We start from the raw sequence: 17,309 nt of genomic DNA, 5'->3' as shown, positions 1-17,309 counted from the left end.
ACCCGGAGTCACTACTAACAGGTGCAGCCAAGGCCAGCAAAGCATCACCATCACTCTCCCGCATCGAAGGCGAGGAGATTCGCGCTAACTCTTGCATGGAGTTGGATGAAGATGCTACAGCTAGATTTGATGAAGGAGGCTCTAATGTAAGGGAATCAGGATCGTCTTCGATTTTAATGGTGCCCTGTTGGACTTCATCAGAGTCCTCCATCACCTGTATCAGCTCCAGCTCATTAACATTCCCAGCTGGCGTGCTCATTTCAAACTCAAACTTTGTCATGTCAGATGGATCCTCTGGTGGGTTTGTGGAGGGGTCTGGATTTTCTGGTTTCTCATGTCTCCTCTCACTGTCTGTTACTGCAGAACTGTTGTCTGTAAAACAAGGAAAAGCTCATGTTCATATATTTTTAGCATGTGAAATGCCTTTTAATAAAAAAAAAAAAGAAGAAGCCCCATTTAGGTTGTGGTACTCGTATTGTTTTGCTGTGAAATCTCATGATTTTGAAGAAATAAAAACTAAGTATAACTTTCATATTGTTAGTAATATTTTAAGATAAACATTTACTGGACTGAAGCAGCTTATGTTTGCTTGATTAACCATACATTTTTTGAAAATCATGTTAAAATAACTTTTTGAGGCTTGTTTATTTGTATATCTCAATCATCATTGCATGCAATTATGTTTTGTCCTCCACATTTAAAACTTCAGAGATTTGGTCATAATATGATTGAGTGACATATTTACATGCTAGTAGTCTGTTATATTGTTATAAAAGTCCCAACTGATTTATAGTGCAAGCTATCAGAATTTCATATAAATAATATCTGCATCAAATTGCATATTTTCAAAACAAACTTTTTATAAAAAGATTTTTTTTAAATATTTTGTCTAAAACGGTTCCTTTTCAGATAAAACTTTCTCTTACTATTGTGTCAGACTTTGCAAAATTGATAAACATTTATGGCTAATACTCTGTGGTCACGCTTGTTTGGCAGCATTCGACTTGCAAATGGTAAAAATAATAACAATGAACCTTTTTCACCCTCATTAGTGATGTAAAACGGGCCCTCTGGCTCATCTTCTGGTTTGAAGAGAGCAGCATTGTTTTCCACGAGAGTTTGTGAGGTCGTGGGGTCACTCGCGAGCGCTGAACTGTTGCCTCCTGAGGACCCTCCTCTTGCCTCTCTGCGGTTGACGCACTCCCGAGGCCAGTCTGACTGCACCGTGGGGAGACAGAGGCCAACACTAGGGAGATTTTTGGGATTGTGGATTCTTCCCGGTGAGTTTCGGAAGCTCTTGCGGGAGGAATCTCTGCTTTGCGCCTGTAACGTGGGGCTTCCGTCCGCAGCGCGTGACGGAATCACAAAAAGCGCGTCTTCTGCGTTTGGGCGCACGATATTTGACCCGAGCTGGTTTCTGTTGAGAAGTAAACACTGTTTGATGTTCTTTTCAGCCGCGGTCATGTAGTAGCGCACTGCTTTCAGCTCGCTCTCGGAGATCTCCAGTCTCTCGCACAGGGTCTGGTTCTCTCGGTGCGACTCTGCCGCTGCGTTTCGAGCCACGGCCAGCTTTATTCCAACAACTCGCGCCGTTTCTTTTAAAACCGTTTCGATGGCGCATCTTACCGCCTGGTCAATAGTAGAGGCGAGTTCGCACTTGAGAAAAGAAACGCTGATGTCCATGCTCAAAGTCATGGTTACGATCCACGGCAGTATTTCACTGCGAGATGTAATTAATGTTGCATACGTGATTGCAGAGCTCAGAAGAGGCGGTTTGGGTTTCTGTTTTAGCTAAGCGAGGAATAGACTAGTTTACGGCCTCACTTCCATCACTAGTGTAGTACTTCGATAATGCTATCTGGTTGTGATGTAAAAGTAACAGCAACCCACAAGTATTTGGTAAATCTTCCTCAATCTGTCGCGTTCTGCTGTCGTCAGCGTCGAAGAATAATGACGTCAATAGCAACCTGGGATTTTGAGGTTTCGGTAGGAGTGAATTAAGACGTTCTGTTCGTCAGTAGTTGATTCACATTATATATAGATGTTTTTTTAAGTTATGTTAAGTATATAATTGGATCCATATAAGAATGAATGGCCTTTATATAGAAAAAAATGGAATATAATTGTTTTTGAGAGATGTTCTGTGATGCGTTATCCTTAATACTATAGGCAGAGAAGAATAGTAAAAAAAACACTGGATTTTTTTCTACAACTGCCTGTCCAGAAAATCTAATCTCAAGGAAAGAACAGATGTGTTGCATAAATTATGACTGCACAGGTTTATATTTAAAAAAACTTGCTTTAAATATGAAACTTCTGTCTTTGTGTGACCTTTACACTACTGGCCATTGTTTGATTAAACACACAACAGGGTTAAACATTAGAGGAAGCTTGCAGCAGAACACTAGGTTAATCACTGCTTCTTCATTCAAGTTTTGTTTGGATTAAAGGTTAAACAACATCTTTCTAACGTTTCAGAGAATACTGTGTATTTGGTTTCATTTCATTTTATTTATTTTTTTGCACAAGATTTACTTTTTCGTTGCTGGAAATAAACGATTAATTCATATTTCCTTAGCATTTACATATTTACTTATTTAACAAATTCTCTGATTTATATTTTGGCCTTAGTTCAAATAATGGCAAATTTTGGACAGCAATTGTTTTTTCTTGTTTTCTTTTCCCCGACATGCTGTAAGAAAGAGCAATAGCGTACTCTAGAGGTTGACAAATGGAAAACACAAACTCTATTTATTTTAGACTCAGTGTTGTTGCGCCAAAATCTGGTCGTTCTGACACCAGAATGTGAACCCTTCCTTCCCTTTCTCTGGTGTCTGTCAATCTGAGCCCTGTTTAGCCCATGTGGACAGGAGTGTGATCACACTACACCCCTCATCTTCTTCACCCATCCGTTCATTCTGCCCATCTCATCTGTTGGCAGAAATATGTTTAAAGCTTTTAAATACATTTCTATGCATTTTTAAATTGTATTGCTTATAGTCATAGTAATCATAGACTGGATAAGATACATCTACCTAAGTGGCTATGAATATATGTCTGGAGGATTAATGCAGAACAGTTCATGTCCATCCAACCAACCAACCACATACTGCTTGCATGGGTCTGTGAAAATGGTGTTGCTGGGCAACCCATCTACAGCCTACAGTCCCTTATGGGGAGTAGGGCAGGTGGAATGTACCATCACTACATTTGGGGAGGGGGGTATGCATGCTGACTAAATTCTGCTGGCCATAATGTGTGGGGCAGTCTAATGGTGCAGAGTTGTAGATATAAATGAAACAAATAAATCACGGTTTGATATTAATTCACAGCAGTACAGCATAGACAATCCAGTCTGTCATAAATTTTAATACGGGCCAATCAGCAAGTGCAGAGTAGTATAATCTGTCTGCCCCTCCCCTCAACTTGTAATTATGGCAGGTGTAATTAGGAGTGTGTCTCCGGTGGGTGGCAGCTTATGTCTCTAGAGAGAAAGTGTGCATTGCATTACTGAGAGCCTTTACATGGGAATTTTAATTACAGCTATAAGTAATTTGAGAAAGTGTCGGTGAACATATCTGGATAATAATAGATGTTGGGTATTTTTAGAAATGTTTTGAAAAATACTGGAAATAAATGTATCATTAAATATGTTCAATAAAAACAGAAAAGGCATACCTGATAAGTGAAAATGTATGCATTTTAGTAAACTACGCAATCGTTTGAACTTCTGGCATAATGTGAGTACAGTCCAGTGGGTGTTGCCATGTCCGCCTATTATAATCTTTTTTTTTTTAAATATATGGTTAGTTTTTTCACACACACACACACACACACACACACACACTCTCTCTCTCTCTCTCTCTCTCTCTCTCTCTCTCTCTCTCTCTCTCTCTCTCTCTCTCTCTCTCTCTCTCTCTCTCTCTCTCTCTCTCTCTCTCTCTCTCTCTCTCTCTCTCTCATTATAAAAACGTACTAATGTGTTTTGGAGGCCAAGCACCAGCCATAAATATTTCTATAAAATAGGATATTTTATAGGAATATATTATAAAATAAATATTCCTCTCTCTCTCTCGCTTGGCAACATTGTGCTATTCCACAGTCATGCCAATAAAGCTCATTTGAAATGAATTGAATTGAATTGAATTGAGAGAGAGAGAGAGAGTGAGAGAGAGAGCGAGTAGAATATTTATTTTATGGCTGGTGCTTGGCCTCCAAAACACATTAGTACGTTTTTATAATGAGTGTTATTATCAGGTAAGAAAGGCAGAAACTATTAACTATTTGAAAAAAAAAAGTAACTAAAGAGCACCTAGTAGTGAGTAATTATAGCTTAATTAAGTTGGTAGCAAAACTGTAATAAAAGCACATACTGAGACTAATTAACGGCACTTCCAAATACCCCGACCTACTGTTGGAGCCTTCCCCTCTGTCATTATAATAGTTTGTTCTCCTTTCTCAGCTCCGTTATATTTCTTAGGTTTCGACTCTTCTATGTTTCGACTCTTCTTGCGCGATCTGGCAACACTCCGCTCAGGAGCGCATTCATAGCCATTGAGCAGCGCGTATAGGGGAATTCTGTAAAATGTCACTGTTTTCTCCAAGTCATTTATTTGTCGTCTTACACAAATGTTTAAATTGAGATCTACTTATTCTCGTTTCCACATTTCACGAAAGACCTGATATTTAGCTTTAGCGGCCTAAACTCGAGTGTGTTCCAGTGTGAGGTGCTGATCTTCATCCCCGTTTGGCAGTTTGGCGGTGGAGGTCTGCGCTGCAGTGGTACATTCGCAATAAAATGGGTGTGGTTGAATCGCGCATATGTGATGCTACGTGTTTCTGCTGCAGACCGAATGATTTCATACGGGACTGAATTGACAGCAGAGTGAGTGCACATTATCTGAAGTATTTAGAAAACTACTGTATGGTTGTTTATGTTGAATTCACCCCGCCTCCTATTCTGGCACAGTCACATTTGAACTGATGGACGGGTATGCTCCTCCGGAGAGATAACCAAGTCGACTTTGGTTACTTTATTTTAATTTTTTTAAAGGGCCACGGGGTGCCTCGCGTTGTATTGAATTGGTCATTTCTTGGACGAGTAGCGACGGTCAAAACGAAGAGACCAGAACGAGAAGACGGAGGAAGAAGACACTCGGGAGGGAAGAGGCGAGGATCAAGCAACGCAATTTAAAGACAACGACGGCATGTACTTCATTTGAAAGCTTTACTGTATTTGGACTTATTACATCTGTCGGTAATTATACCATTTAAGGCGCAAAATAAGCTTGTTTCCCCCAGTAGCAACGTGTATCAGGAATACCGTGGAAAAGGCTTCTTCCCATCCTCACTAAACGATCAGAGGGCGACATGGTAGCTCCATACTTCATGATAACATCGTTTTGATTCGTTTAGCACATGAAACACAGAGCCACTGAGGCCTAACTAGCACTAGGAAAAAACCGACAATATGCAGTTCTAATCATTTTCCAGAAGAAAAAAAAAATTCCCTGCGAATTACTTCCGCCACCCACTTCAGCATTCCAGTCACTTTACGTGGAGAGAAAAGCCAAACAGGAAGATTTAACAGGTAGGCCTATATTCATTTCTAAGATTTATCAGAATGTTGTGACCCACACGAGACATATGGATGAAAAGTAGGAAAGGCATCAGAGATCTAGACGATTAAAATGGTTCGTGTTAAGTTGTAATGTGTTATTTTCGATCATTTGGGATTTTACTGGTTTTGTCACAAAATCACATTAGTGGATTGTTAATCACAATAGGAATATCATGGAGATTATATATCACATTACATCTGTTTTTAAAGGTGCTGCATGTCTCATTTTAGCCGTGAGTCGTGAATTGATGGAGCAGAAGACTCCTGTTCTTCAGCTGGCCGCAGCCTCCAGCGCTTTACTCACGCCACAGCTCTGATTATGGCAAGCTGTTTCAACATTTACTGCTTTACACTAAACATATTTATTCACTATTGTAAATGACTAGTAATCAATCTAATACTGACTACTATAATTTTAACTTTCACTAGATACTGAATCCACTAAATAGCCTACTGTTCACTTCATACTAGTATTCATTCCAGTCGGTACATATTCCAGTTTTCACGATTCAGTGGGTACTACTCTTGTTTTTGCTTATCTGGGATAGTTACTAGGACATATTCCAGCTTTACCGGTATATATGTTTTAAATATTTATGTTTATAAAAAAAAAAAAAACACTGGTATTTAGTTATCTCACTATTGACACTTGCTTTATTGCTTGTCATATGTAATAACTAGCCAGAACGACTACATTATTGTTCATTTCAAATCTTATTAGTAGACAAACATTTTTTACTAGTACCAATTTGAATACACTGTCATGTCTAATAAACGGGTACTAATGTTTGATTAGTTAATACCAGAAAAACTGGAGAAGAAACGGCAAGAGTAACTAAAGAATAAGTAGTGAGTAATGAAGTTACTAGTAAATTAGAATAGGTATCAGTATATATTGGAATACATACTAGTTCTGAACCCCAAATCCCAATATAAGATACTAGTAAGTACTTAATTATGTGCTAAAGATTAAAAAATTAGCATCACATATTGATACTAGTCAGTTTGTATTAAGGATAACTTGTTAAGACGGCTTGCCATATGCAAATGTCAGTAGCATGATAAAAGAGGACGTTCGGACGTCTGTTGTTCTGGGCGTAGGATGAGCTGACTGAAATATAAACGTAACCCATGTGACCAAGCAAACGCACGTTTTGCAGCTGTCTCCCGGGTTTAAAAGGATGTTTGGTTTAAACAGGTTGCGGTTTCAGTGAAAACAGCGGTTGGTGCTAGTATACGATAGAAATGCCGCTTACGTTACTGCTTTTCTTGCTGTATGCAGAGAGTACACACTCTGCATTCAGCTGTAGGGGTGGGGCAAAGTCTGACATTTTTTTGTAGTTCATGCTAACAGAACTCCGAGGACACAAATCCAACGAGCATATTATTAGTGTTGGCAATTTTGTATGGGTAATGGAACGCTGATTTAACCAAAAATGGTTCTGTACACCCGCCATTCTGCTGCAACGTGACGATAGAAGCCAGATGCAACATGCTGTTTCCACATCTCATCTGTCTGTTTACGAGCGTCTGTAAAATAGTTGTAGAAAACATTTTTACCTGTATTTTATGGCGATGGAGAAAACATTTGCCTACTCCAAGGTGGTGGCCTTGTTACTGCTTTCAATTTGGTGCTTATCAGCTGACAACCCCCTCCAGTCATATTTAATGTATGAAGTCGTATTATTTTACATAGTGCTGACAATAATATAGAAAAAGAAGATAAAAACAGTAGGTTAATAGATAGATAATGTTTTATCCTAAGGCTATTTCTAACCTATATTTAGCTGATTTCAAACACTATACATCAGTCTATAAGGCATTGTGGTGCACTACTAACCAACCCCTCTTTCCTTAACCAGCTGCTCATTTCCCAACATGCTTGAAGACCTTAAAAGGTGCAGAAGGGGTTTTAGTCATCTAGATTAGCCAAGATTCCTCAGATCTAAGCCATTTATATCTGAGTAAAAGGTTTTGTGGGTAAAATGGGATTATACATCACCGCTGCTTCTTTCTCTATGATGGGTTGTGATGTAAGTTTTCAAGTGGGTGTGTGTGGCTTTTATGCTCTTTGTGTTGAGTTTCCTCACAGATTGATTCTTATACATGGCTTAATTTCTTTCTTCCTGCTGTGATGTGTTTTTGTGTGTGTGTTGAGGGAGTTAAGGCTCTCTAATAAGTATGTGTGGTAAGGGGGTAATAACAATCATTTTTGCATCCGTGTCTCATACAATAGCCATACTGAGATCTGTGGGTTATAACTGGAAACATGCAAAGTAGAACTGGTTATACGGTCCAAAAGACTATGGGATTGGTTGATGATTTGTTATATATTTGACTGTGAAAAAAAAAACGCATGCAAAAATCCTGTGTGTTTTTGCATGCCAATTTTAATGTGTAACCTCATGTATGGTTTCAGGTCAGGCAACCTATTCTTTCTCTTATTTCAATTCAATTCAAATAACAATATTGGCAAGCCAAAAGTGCACTTTGTATAGAACGTAGTTTAGAAAAATTGATTGAAATTGAAATTTTAAATCTGATACACACAATTTTATGTACCATAAATGATAACCCTGATCTTGTTTCTGTGTTTGGAATGGCTCTCGGAACATTAATCCTATTATATTAAAAATTGTTAGCCAGATTGCACCAGATTAAAGATTATGCAGTACTGTTAATCTAAACCCTGCAGCACATCTGCACAATGAAATTATCAGTATTAAACACATCTTTGATACATGTTTTTACAATAAAAACGTATAACCAAAGATTATAAATCTTATAATCAAGATTTATTTAAAAATCATTTTTCACTTTCAAACTGCAATGTAACATTTGTATTATTTTGCTCGTCAAACCTGCAAACTGTCTGTCTATGATTCTTCACGGGGTTCAGCTAGAACCCTGTGGCCTCTAATGTTATTCATACATCATGTTTTAATCTACAGGTGTCTGAGGGGGTGAGAGAGGTCAGAGGGTAAAGGTTAAAGGTCATTTCAAGATGAGTGAGCTCGAGCAGCTTCGACAGGAGGCTGAGCAACTGCGCAATCAGATCAGAGTGAGTCCTAATACTGATACTGCTAAAAATAAACTGCGTTGGGGTCCTGATCACCATGTCCGGGTTTATGTTGCATAATGACAGTTAGGTTTACATTATCCCTTACATATAGTACTGATCAAAATGAGTGTTTATAATGTTAAACATGCTTGTATGAAATTCAATTTATGGCAAAATCTGCACTGATCCTCTGCACTGATCCTCATTTTCTTCATTTTTCATTCAGAGAAAACTGTTTGTTTATTAAATGCCATGCCAGCTTCTGTTGCTATTTTCATGGCAAAACCATACTTGAGTTATAAAGTTTAAATTGGAAGCTAAATAAGACATTTAAAAACCATTTTAACTAAATTATAAAACCAATTTAGACTTAAAGTTTTTCAAAGGGTATCAACAGAATAAAACCCATAATCTAATCAATTTCAAGACTGTCAGGGTTGGTGTAGTTACCATGTTTGGCTTTTAGAGCCGTATGGATGCCATAAACAATTTCTAGTGATGCTATAGTGGCTTCCCTTATACTCCACTCAAAATTAAGTGTGCATTTGGATATCCTGATTACTTTAAAAACAGGTCATATCCCCACTTACAAATGGTGACGATGCAATGATTCACCTAACACTGTCTTCTGTCCCTCAGGATGCCAGGAAAGCATGTGGAGACTCCACACTCACTCAGGTGAGATGTAATTACACGTAGGACCCGTATGATGTGACCTCCAGAGGTCTGTGGGTTTTCACTTATGTGGAGTTTGTCTGTGTGGTAGATAACAGCAGGCCTGGACCCGGTGGGGAGGATACAGATGAGGACGAGGCGCACACTGCGTGGGCATTTGGCTAAAATCTACGCCATGCACTGGGGCTCAGAATCCAGGTATCTTTATCCTCAACCTTCTAACAATTCACTGCTCACACCTGGCATCAAAGAGAACATAAAAAGTTAAAAGTAGCAGATGAGCATGACTCAGTGGTTTGTGCCTTGGCTTTGGTTTTGCACCTGTTGACGGCACAGAAGACAATGAACAACACTGACCCACATGTTAACCAATCTTTGTTGGCTAATCATCTGCGGCTGCACTACTGTCACAATGGAAACTAATTTCTTTAAAGCAGCACTATGTAACTTTTTCTGTGTTCAAAATTTGCAAAATGTATATAATGAGCGAATACATCATGAATTCATCTTCCAAACCGCGTTTTTGTCTTATTCCGAATCACTACGGTACACTTATAATAAGTACTTGTATTTGGACTATTGTAGCCTGGTCGGGTCGTCACCGCTGCGGAGTAACACATACTTGCGTGAATCGCCATAGACATAAACTCAGAGAAGTAGCTCCGGTTGGAATGTTCTTCCGTGGGATGTGTGCAGTTCTGTTTATTAACCGCTAGAGCGCCAAAAGTTACATAGTGCTGCTTTAAAGACATCATTTTTGTAAGCTGTACTATATTCCAAGGACATATTGCACTAGACTCATCTTTACAGTCTCATGTCCATACACAGCCCATATTTTTAACTATGTCTCATTTTGAAGGCTGTGCCCCCCAGAGGTCGCATTTGTCAAAATTGGACTGTTATTTCTTATCTTTTTATTATTGTAATTTCTTTCTTACTTTGGAATGTAATGGTTACTTTTCTGAAATGAGGCATCTTCGATGATGTATGCGGCCAAAAAAAGTGACTTTCTATAAACTCATTCTGTTCTATAAACTCTGACAATAGCATCATTTTCAGTTTTGAATTCAAAATATTACTTTATTAATTTTACTACATAATGAAATATACTGTTTTTATATATTAGTGCTGGGCAACGATTAATCGCATCCAAAATAATATTTTTTTGTTTACATAATATATGTGCGTGTGTACTGTGTATATTTATTATGTATATATATAAAGACACACATACAGTATATATTTTGAATGTATTATATAAATATCTCAAAGAAAACATATTGGAGCGCTACTTGCTGAAAGGACCTCCATTTAATAGTCCCAGAAGGTGCTCTTTGGTAGGGTTCAAAATTATATCTATAGAAACTACGGATCCAAGGCACTTCTTCCAGTTCCAAAATGTTAAAAAGCCTTTATTCAAAACTTTTATTTTGGATGCGATTAATCGTTGCCCAGCACTAAATATTATCTAAGGGCTGTATATCGTCATTGTTGTATGTTATCTTAGGCTATTGGATTAGCACGCTAACCATAGAGAATGCATTAGTGAATTTTAGCTCAGCAGGCTAATTGTTAATCAGAAAATCACAGCAATTTGTTGCTTTGCTCATATCTTGTAATACCATTAAATTGCATTAAAATCCAAGGGGGATCGGATTCTGGCAAGTTAATTTGAAAGCGACTAGTTTAAATTAAAGGTGCTGCAGTATACCAGCCAAATGTGTGCCCTAAGCAAAAAAAAAAGAAAAAAATCACTAGAAATCAGGTAAAAGTTGCCATTGTTTGCCCTACTTGCTAGTACCCTATGCAGACTGCATACTCTCAAAATAGGGAGCAGTGGTACTGAAAAAACATATAAACCTGCACGCGAATTACATATAAGCTACTTGGTGATTCAATTAATTTTTTCTTGACAACTAGCTGAATTAAGTTGGAGTGCAGCTGAAAGCTGTAAGTTCAGTTTATAAATTCAAAGTAACTCTCTAAATACGTGTGGCGTGAACTTTCAGTAAGACCTCCTGGCCATTTCCCTGTCTTGTATTCTCTTGCATTATCTATAATAATATATGTCCATTTTCTTATCTTATCCTCAGGCTTCTCGTTAGTGCCTCGCAGGATGGAAAACTCATCATCTGGAACAGCTACACTACAAACAAGGTCTGCAGCTCCATCATATTGTTACACATAAAACACATGATGGTGCAGCCAAGCAGTTCTGAACTAGTAACCAAAAGCTTTTAAGTTCAGCTTTTCACGGAATATCACCATCAAGTAAACAATGGGAATGCCAGGTTTATTGTCTCTGTAGTAAGTGCATTGTAAAGTCACATTAAATTCATCAGGTAAAATAATAAATTATTTAGAAAGACGGTTCATAGTTAACATTGGCAAAAGGTTAGTTATATATTATGTCGTAAAGATTATCAGCATGCGTGTTTTTCCTGTCATTATCTGATTTTCAGCAGCCTGTTTTAATCTTTGCATGCGTGTTCTATATTATAAACTTCAGATTCATGCCATCCCCTTACGGTCATCATGGGTGATGACCTGTGCGTATGCGCCATCTGGAAACTTTGTGGCCTGTGGTGGACTGGACAACATTTGCTCCATATACAGCTTAAAGACTAGAGAGGGCAATGTTAGAGTCAGCCGAGAGCTGCCTGGACACACAGGTTTGATAACACACATGCTCACAACTTCACTTACAAAGAAGAGTAAAGCAATGACCTAAACATTAATTGCAGTTTGCATACTGTTGTTGGCAGTAATCAAATATACTGCTCATGACTGCATTTTTTGTGTACATCTGAAAGAAAAGAGAATCAGACAGCATTTTTTCTACCATTATGCAGTTTCAGGGTGTGACATGTTGACTTCCTGTCTGTTCATTTCCTAGGTTACCTTTCCTGTTGCCGCTTCATAGATGACAATCAAATTATCACCAGTTCAGGAGACACAACCTGGTGTGTTCAACAACACTATTCTACACAAAAAAAAAAAAAAAAATGAATAAATGTAAAAACTACATTATACTACAGTGGTTCTCAATTGGTTTTGCTTCAGGACCAAAATTTGTTGTGCCCAACCATGCATGATCAAACGTGATTTTTTTTCTTATAATATACTATTGAAATGTATTAATATTAATTAATATTAAACCCAGAAATCAGTATTCACAAGCCAAAACAAAATCTCTTTTCACACTTTTATCCATGTTGCAGGAGATTTATTTGTAATCTGGGTCATGTTTTCTTTTACCTTGTGTAGTTTCATGGTTTTCGAGGATGAGGACATATCACACAATCTGTCCATGTTATTATAGCTAGCTTTTACTAAAAGATAGATGAATTTACACCAAAACTGTTTGAACATCAACAGAAAATGATACGGGAAGCATGAGCCGGTTTATTGCACATGATAAAATGGTTGTTTTATTATTTGCATTTATCAGTGTTTTTCCCTGCTGTCCGTAATTAGACCAGTTGAGAATCACTGCAGTCAAACACACTGTTCAGTTACAAGTTTTGTTTTAAATTTCTACTTATATAGTTGAATAATATCTGTGCAGGTTGTACGTTTTAACCTTCCAGTTGTGTTTGTTCCAGCGCTCTGTGGGACGTGGAGACCGGTCAGCAGACCACGCTGTTCTCAGGTCACAGTGGAGATGTGATGAGTCTGTCATTGGCTCCAGACTCACAGACCTTCATCTCTGGGGCCTGTGATGCCTCAATTAAGCTCTGGGACATCAGAGACAGCATGTGCAGACAGACATTCACCGGGCACGAGTCAGACATCAACGCTGTCTGTGTGAGTAAATGCACTGCTTAAACAAAAACACATCACCTTTCCTTTTGACTTATTTTCTCCTTCATCTCGCAGTTCTTCCCCAGCGGCAGTGCGTTTGCGACTGGTTCTGATGACGCCACCTGCAGGCTGTTTGACCTGCGTGCGGATCAGGAGCTGTGTTTATACTCTCATGATAATATCATCTGTGGCATCACCTCTGTGGCCTTCTCCCGCTCTGGCCGTCTGCTGCTCGCCGGCTACGATGACTTTAACTGCAACATCTGGGACGCCATGAAGGGAGACCGAGCAGGTGAACATACTGGCGTTATTATTTTGCGGCAGTACAGTAACCACAGTTGTTTATTTGTGAATTGTGAGGTCCCTGAAAAATAGTGAGATCTATAGGGTTTAGAGGCAGAAGATTTAACAGGTTTGTAAAAAAAAAAAAGAGTGAATTGTGAGGTCCCTGAAAAATAGTGAGATCTATAGGGTTTACAGGCAGAAGATTTAACAGGTTTGTAAAAAAAAAAAAGAAAAAAAAAAGAAGTAAAATACAGTATTTAGCACTAAATTATTGCATTAGACTAAAATCTAAAATTTTGCCGTACTAAAATCAACAGAGCTGCCTATAGTGCAAGATAGGTTTGTTGCATTGCTACACTTGCTTATAGTGGATACTTTGTACATATTTTATATTTACAGTATTAAAAATACAATACTCAAATGGCACATTAATTTAACATTTTAATATGCTCTTTATATGGAAATGATTAATACTTTTTATCATTAGTTTACTTGATTTTTAGGGTCAGTAAGATTTTAAAATAAATTATTACTTTTATTCAGCAAGGATGCATGAAATGAATCAACAGTGATGGTATAATTATGATTTTACTAAAAGATGTCGATTTTAAAAAATTCTCTTCAAATAAATTTCTATTCATCAAAGAATCCTGAAAAAAATAGCACAAAATATTTTTCCACAACTCTTTTCAACATTGATAGCAAGTGCTCAAATTCAGCATATTAGAATGATTTCAGAAGTAACACGTGACACTGAAGACTGCAGTAATTCAGCTTTGCTATCACAGGAATAAATGACATTTTAAAAGATATTAAACCGTTAGATAAAACAGTTCTTTTAAATTGCAACATTTCTCAATACCGGTATTATGGTTTTTGAAGTCTTTTTGATGAAATAAATGTAGCCTCGGTGAGCATAAGAGACTTTTTTTAAAAATCTTACCGATTGGTAGTATATGTAAAGGTCATGGTGCATGAGGTGGGAAATCTATTAAAGTATGAGTTTTGTACTGACCTAATATAAACTAAATGTATATAAACTTCACACTGATTATCTCTTACAGGAGTGCTGGCTGGCCATGACAATCGTGTGAGCTGTCTTGGGGTCACAGATGATGGCATGGCTGTGTGTACAGGTTCCTGGGACAGCTTCCTGAAGATCTGGAACTGACCACACACAGCTCCCATATTGTACACATTATTCACTCATCATACACAATGTATGTACTTTACTGTACATATGATGTACACTTGCCTACACAGACACACATGCCTGACAAAAACTGTACATAATATATATAATTAGTTATACGTTTACACCAAATCTTTTCAGTGCCACATCATTCTATACACAGTCACACTATAGGTAGGTTTGGACCACAAATTTGAAATAGGAATGTTCACACACACTTTTTTCCCTTACTTAAGGTTTGCTGGAACTACATGGTATCTTCAATAAGAGACACAAGTACATTTGGAGGAATGTGCGTTGAGTGAGTTGTCTAATTTGAGAGTACAATCCAAAACATTTATTTGACGCTTCATTTTAGACTGAGCTCAAAGTGGTGGATGTTGATCCATTGAAGAGCATTCTTTTTTTTATTTTGACTTCCATTCTGTCCTCTATACTCAAAGTCTAAAGTACTGATGTTTCCATGAGCATGTAGAGTTGAAAAGATGAAGGAGATGTACCCGACCCATCTGTAGTTGATACAGATCACACTTTATGTAGCCCATGTTTTTATAGATGCGTATGCCGGCATATTCCAGTATATAAGTAATTAAATGACATTTTTGTCTTTCATTTTTGTTTAGAATTTACATTTTTTTTAAAGCTTTTATTCATGTTTTCCTGTATGCCGCACCCGAAGGAGAATAAAGAAAACTGAAAATAAATAAATACAAATCTGTGCCACTAAATATGTGATCACAGGCTGCTCACAAAAATGTTTAAATGCTTGTTATTTGAAATTACTCAATTCATAAAAGGGGTTTTCAACTGGTTTCATGTAAGGACCCAGACTTCACACTGGACAAGCAAAAAGATTAATCTGACAGTGTTATAAAAGCATAAACACCAACTGAAGTGTGATACTGCACACTTGCATGTGATAAATTTGGGCCAAAATATGGAAAGTTTTTCATGCTAACATCAAAATTTATTTTCTAATATCTTCTACAACCCAATCAGAAACTTGTTGAGAACCACTTGTTTATTTGACTTGGATCCGGTCTCAGTCACAGGAAACAGAATGCATTTATAGTGTGTTTATGGTAAAACAATTAATTGACTCATCTGAGATTTACACTATTTAATAATTATCTAACATGCCATAAAAGTAAATGAGCTAATAAGATGATTCAAACAAGTGAATGTAAATACATTGTTTAAAAACTAATAAAATCTAATAAAATGAGCTTGAAGGAATAAAAAGAGTTATACCATTTTAACAGAGATCAAGTTATTTTTAATTTTCAAATAATGCTGTATTGAGACATTACAGACTTGTGAATGCATTCAATCTTTAAGACTTAAAATCATCTGAAGCACTCCCTCTCCTAAACAGAAACACTAAAAATATGTCCGAAAAACATCTACTATTTTTTTCCGAAACATAAAAACGTTTAAAAAGTAAATGAAAAGAATGATAATCAACCCATCACAGAGGATCAACTTTATCAAGTCCTCCAAAAACAACCTTTAACCTCTCCTGGCTACTGCTATGAGATTGAACCAAAAGCACAACGTAAAAGAACAACAAACCATTCTTTGGAGTAGGAAATATTTTACAAAAATCAGCTAAGGGATTAACTTTGTATTACTAGAGAACGACAAGAGAAATGCCACTTGTTAGCATAGTGCTAATAGCATGTAGAGTAGATAAGTACCTCAAACACCTTAAAACAAAAACCAGACAGCTCTGCATCTCTCGAAGACCGCTACACACGTGACCTAGTCTAGCTTTTTAAAGACTGACTGGTTTACAATGATGCTCTCGTTGGATATAAAAGCATTTAATGATAAACATTTCTTCAAATGTGGGGGATGGAGTGTAAAATATCATCTTTACATGTGCACCTAAACCATGGATTCTGTAAAACTCTTACAAGCCTTCAATCCAACAGATCAGTTTAATAGACCAGAATAAAACAAACTGATTACATTCAATAATGTCCACAGTAAAGCCAACAACGCATGTACCTTCAGAACAACCCCTGACACACTGGATCAGATATCAATACGAGCTTTTACACAAGATCAGGACTGTGGTCAGCTGCCGTAGAAAGACTACAACGTTCAATTGGTCGTCAGCGGCATTCACAAACATGACGGGAGTCGCATGTGTGGCTTGAGTCCAGTGATGATGTGTGTACAGTATGTTTGACCACACTGGCCCTCAATCGCTGTCGATTGGTCTTGTCTTTTCTCCCCCCGCTCTCTTTCCTCTGAGGGAATAATGAACAGCACACACGCGGATCAGAAATAGCTCTCCTATTCACACATGCAGAGTCACACACCCACATGCTCTCTTTTATAACACTTGCTGGGAAAAAGAGAGGAGAGAGACGAGTCTAACTGAACGCACAGCAGTATGTACGGGGAGAAGCTTTGTGCTCGAGTGATTATTCTTCAGCCAGAAAAATGCTATATAACAATGCATTCATTTATTCAGTTCTATTGATAAGGTTACGTTCATTAATTCTTTTTATAGATTCACAACTAGGTAAAAAAAGGTTAAGAAGAATTCAGGGATTTTGTATATATATTTGTTTTTTTCCTCCATTCATTTCCATCATCATGACAGGCAATGGTAATCTTAATATAAACTCTTTATCTAATTTATAAAGCATATTTCCTCTCCG

General features: G+C 37.5%; 2 protein-coding genes across 4 annotated transcripts in view; one reads left to right on the top strand and one right to left on the bottom strand.

The window, feature by feature from the left end:
- The window catches only part of LOC107663404 (zinc finger protein 768-like), a 3,144-nt gene extending 1,164 nt beyond the window's left edge, over positions 1–1,980 (bottom strand). Inside the window, exons 1-2 of one of the 2 annotated variants that reach the window (XM_016453622.1) lie at positions 1,035–1,980; positions 1–372 (exon numbers count right to left, since the gene is read on the bottom strand). In XM_016453622.1, the coding sequence (XP_016309108.1) occupies positions 1–372; positions 1,035–1,695 (1,033 nt within the window). In that variant the 5' untranslated portion in view covers positions 1,696–1,980. The remainder of the gene's footprint in view (positions 373–1,034) is intronic. The other variant, XM_016453623.1, reaches the window with a different exon arrangement.
- LOC107663406 (guanine nucleotide-binding protein G(I)/G(S)/G(T) subunit beta-2-like) lies at positions 1,208–15,622 on the top strand. 2 transcript variants are annotated; one of them, XM_016453624.1, is made up of 11 exons: positions 4,781–4,885; positions 5,054–5,590; positions 8,572–8,681; positions 9,321–9,359; positions 9,448–9,554; positions 11,450–11,513; positions 11,866–12,028; positions 12,253–12,319; positions 12,962–13,163; positions 13,236–13,452; positions 14,510–15,622. In XM_016453624.1, the coding sequence occupies exons 3-11, from the start codon at positions 8,625–8,627 to the stop codon at positions 14,614–14,616; spliced, it is 1,023 nt and encodes a 340-aa protein (XP_016309110.1). In that variant the 5' UTR covers positions 4,781–4,885; positions 5,054–5,590; positions 8,572–8,624; the 3' UTR covers positions 14,617–15,622. The 2 variants fall into 2 exon arrangements, with proteins under 2 accessions (XP_016309111.1, XP_016309110.1); XM_016453625.1 differs by lacking the exons at positions 4,781–4,885; positions 5,054–5,590 and adding an exon at positions 1,208–1,280.
- Positions 15,623–17,309: the final 1,687 nt, after the last annotated feature.

Source organism: Sinocyclocheilus anshuiensis, unplaced genomic scaffold (genome assembly GCF_001515605.1).
Source record: "Sinocyclocheilus anshuiensis isolate Anshui unplaced genomic scaffold, SAMN03320099.WGS_v1.1 scaffold1531, whole genome shotgun sequence".
Taxonomy (NCBI): Eukaryota; Metazoa; Chordata; class Actinopteri; order Cypriniformes; family Cyprinidae; genus Sinocyclocheilus; species Sinocyclocheilus anshuiensis.
The sequence above is the reverse complement of the archived record's forward strand: the minus strand, read 5'-3'. Positions and strand labels throughout refer to the sequence as shown.

Excerpts from the sequence above, each read along its gene's own strand:
- LOC107663406 (XM_016453625.1), top strand. The coding sequence starts at position 8,625 with ATGAGTGAGCTCGAGCAGCTTCGACAGGAGGCTGAGCAACTGCGCAAT. Across the intron at positions 13,164-13,235 it reads CAGACATCAACGCTGTCTGT|TTCTTCCCCAGCGGCAGTGC; the intron begins GTGAGTAAATGC and ends TTCATCTCGCAG. Across the intron at positions 13,453-14,509 it reads CATGAAGGGAGACCGAGCAG|GAGTGCTGGCTGGCCATGAC; the intron begins GTGAACATACTG and ends TATCTCTTACAG.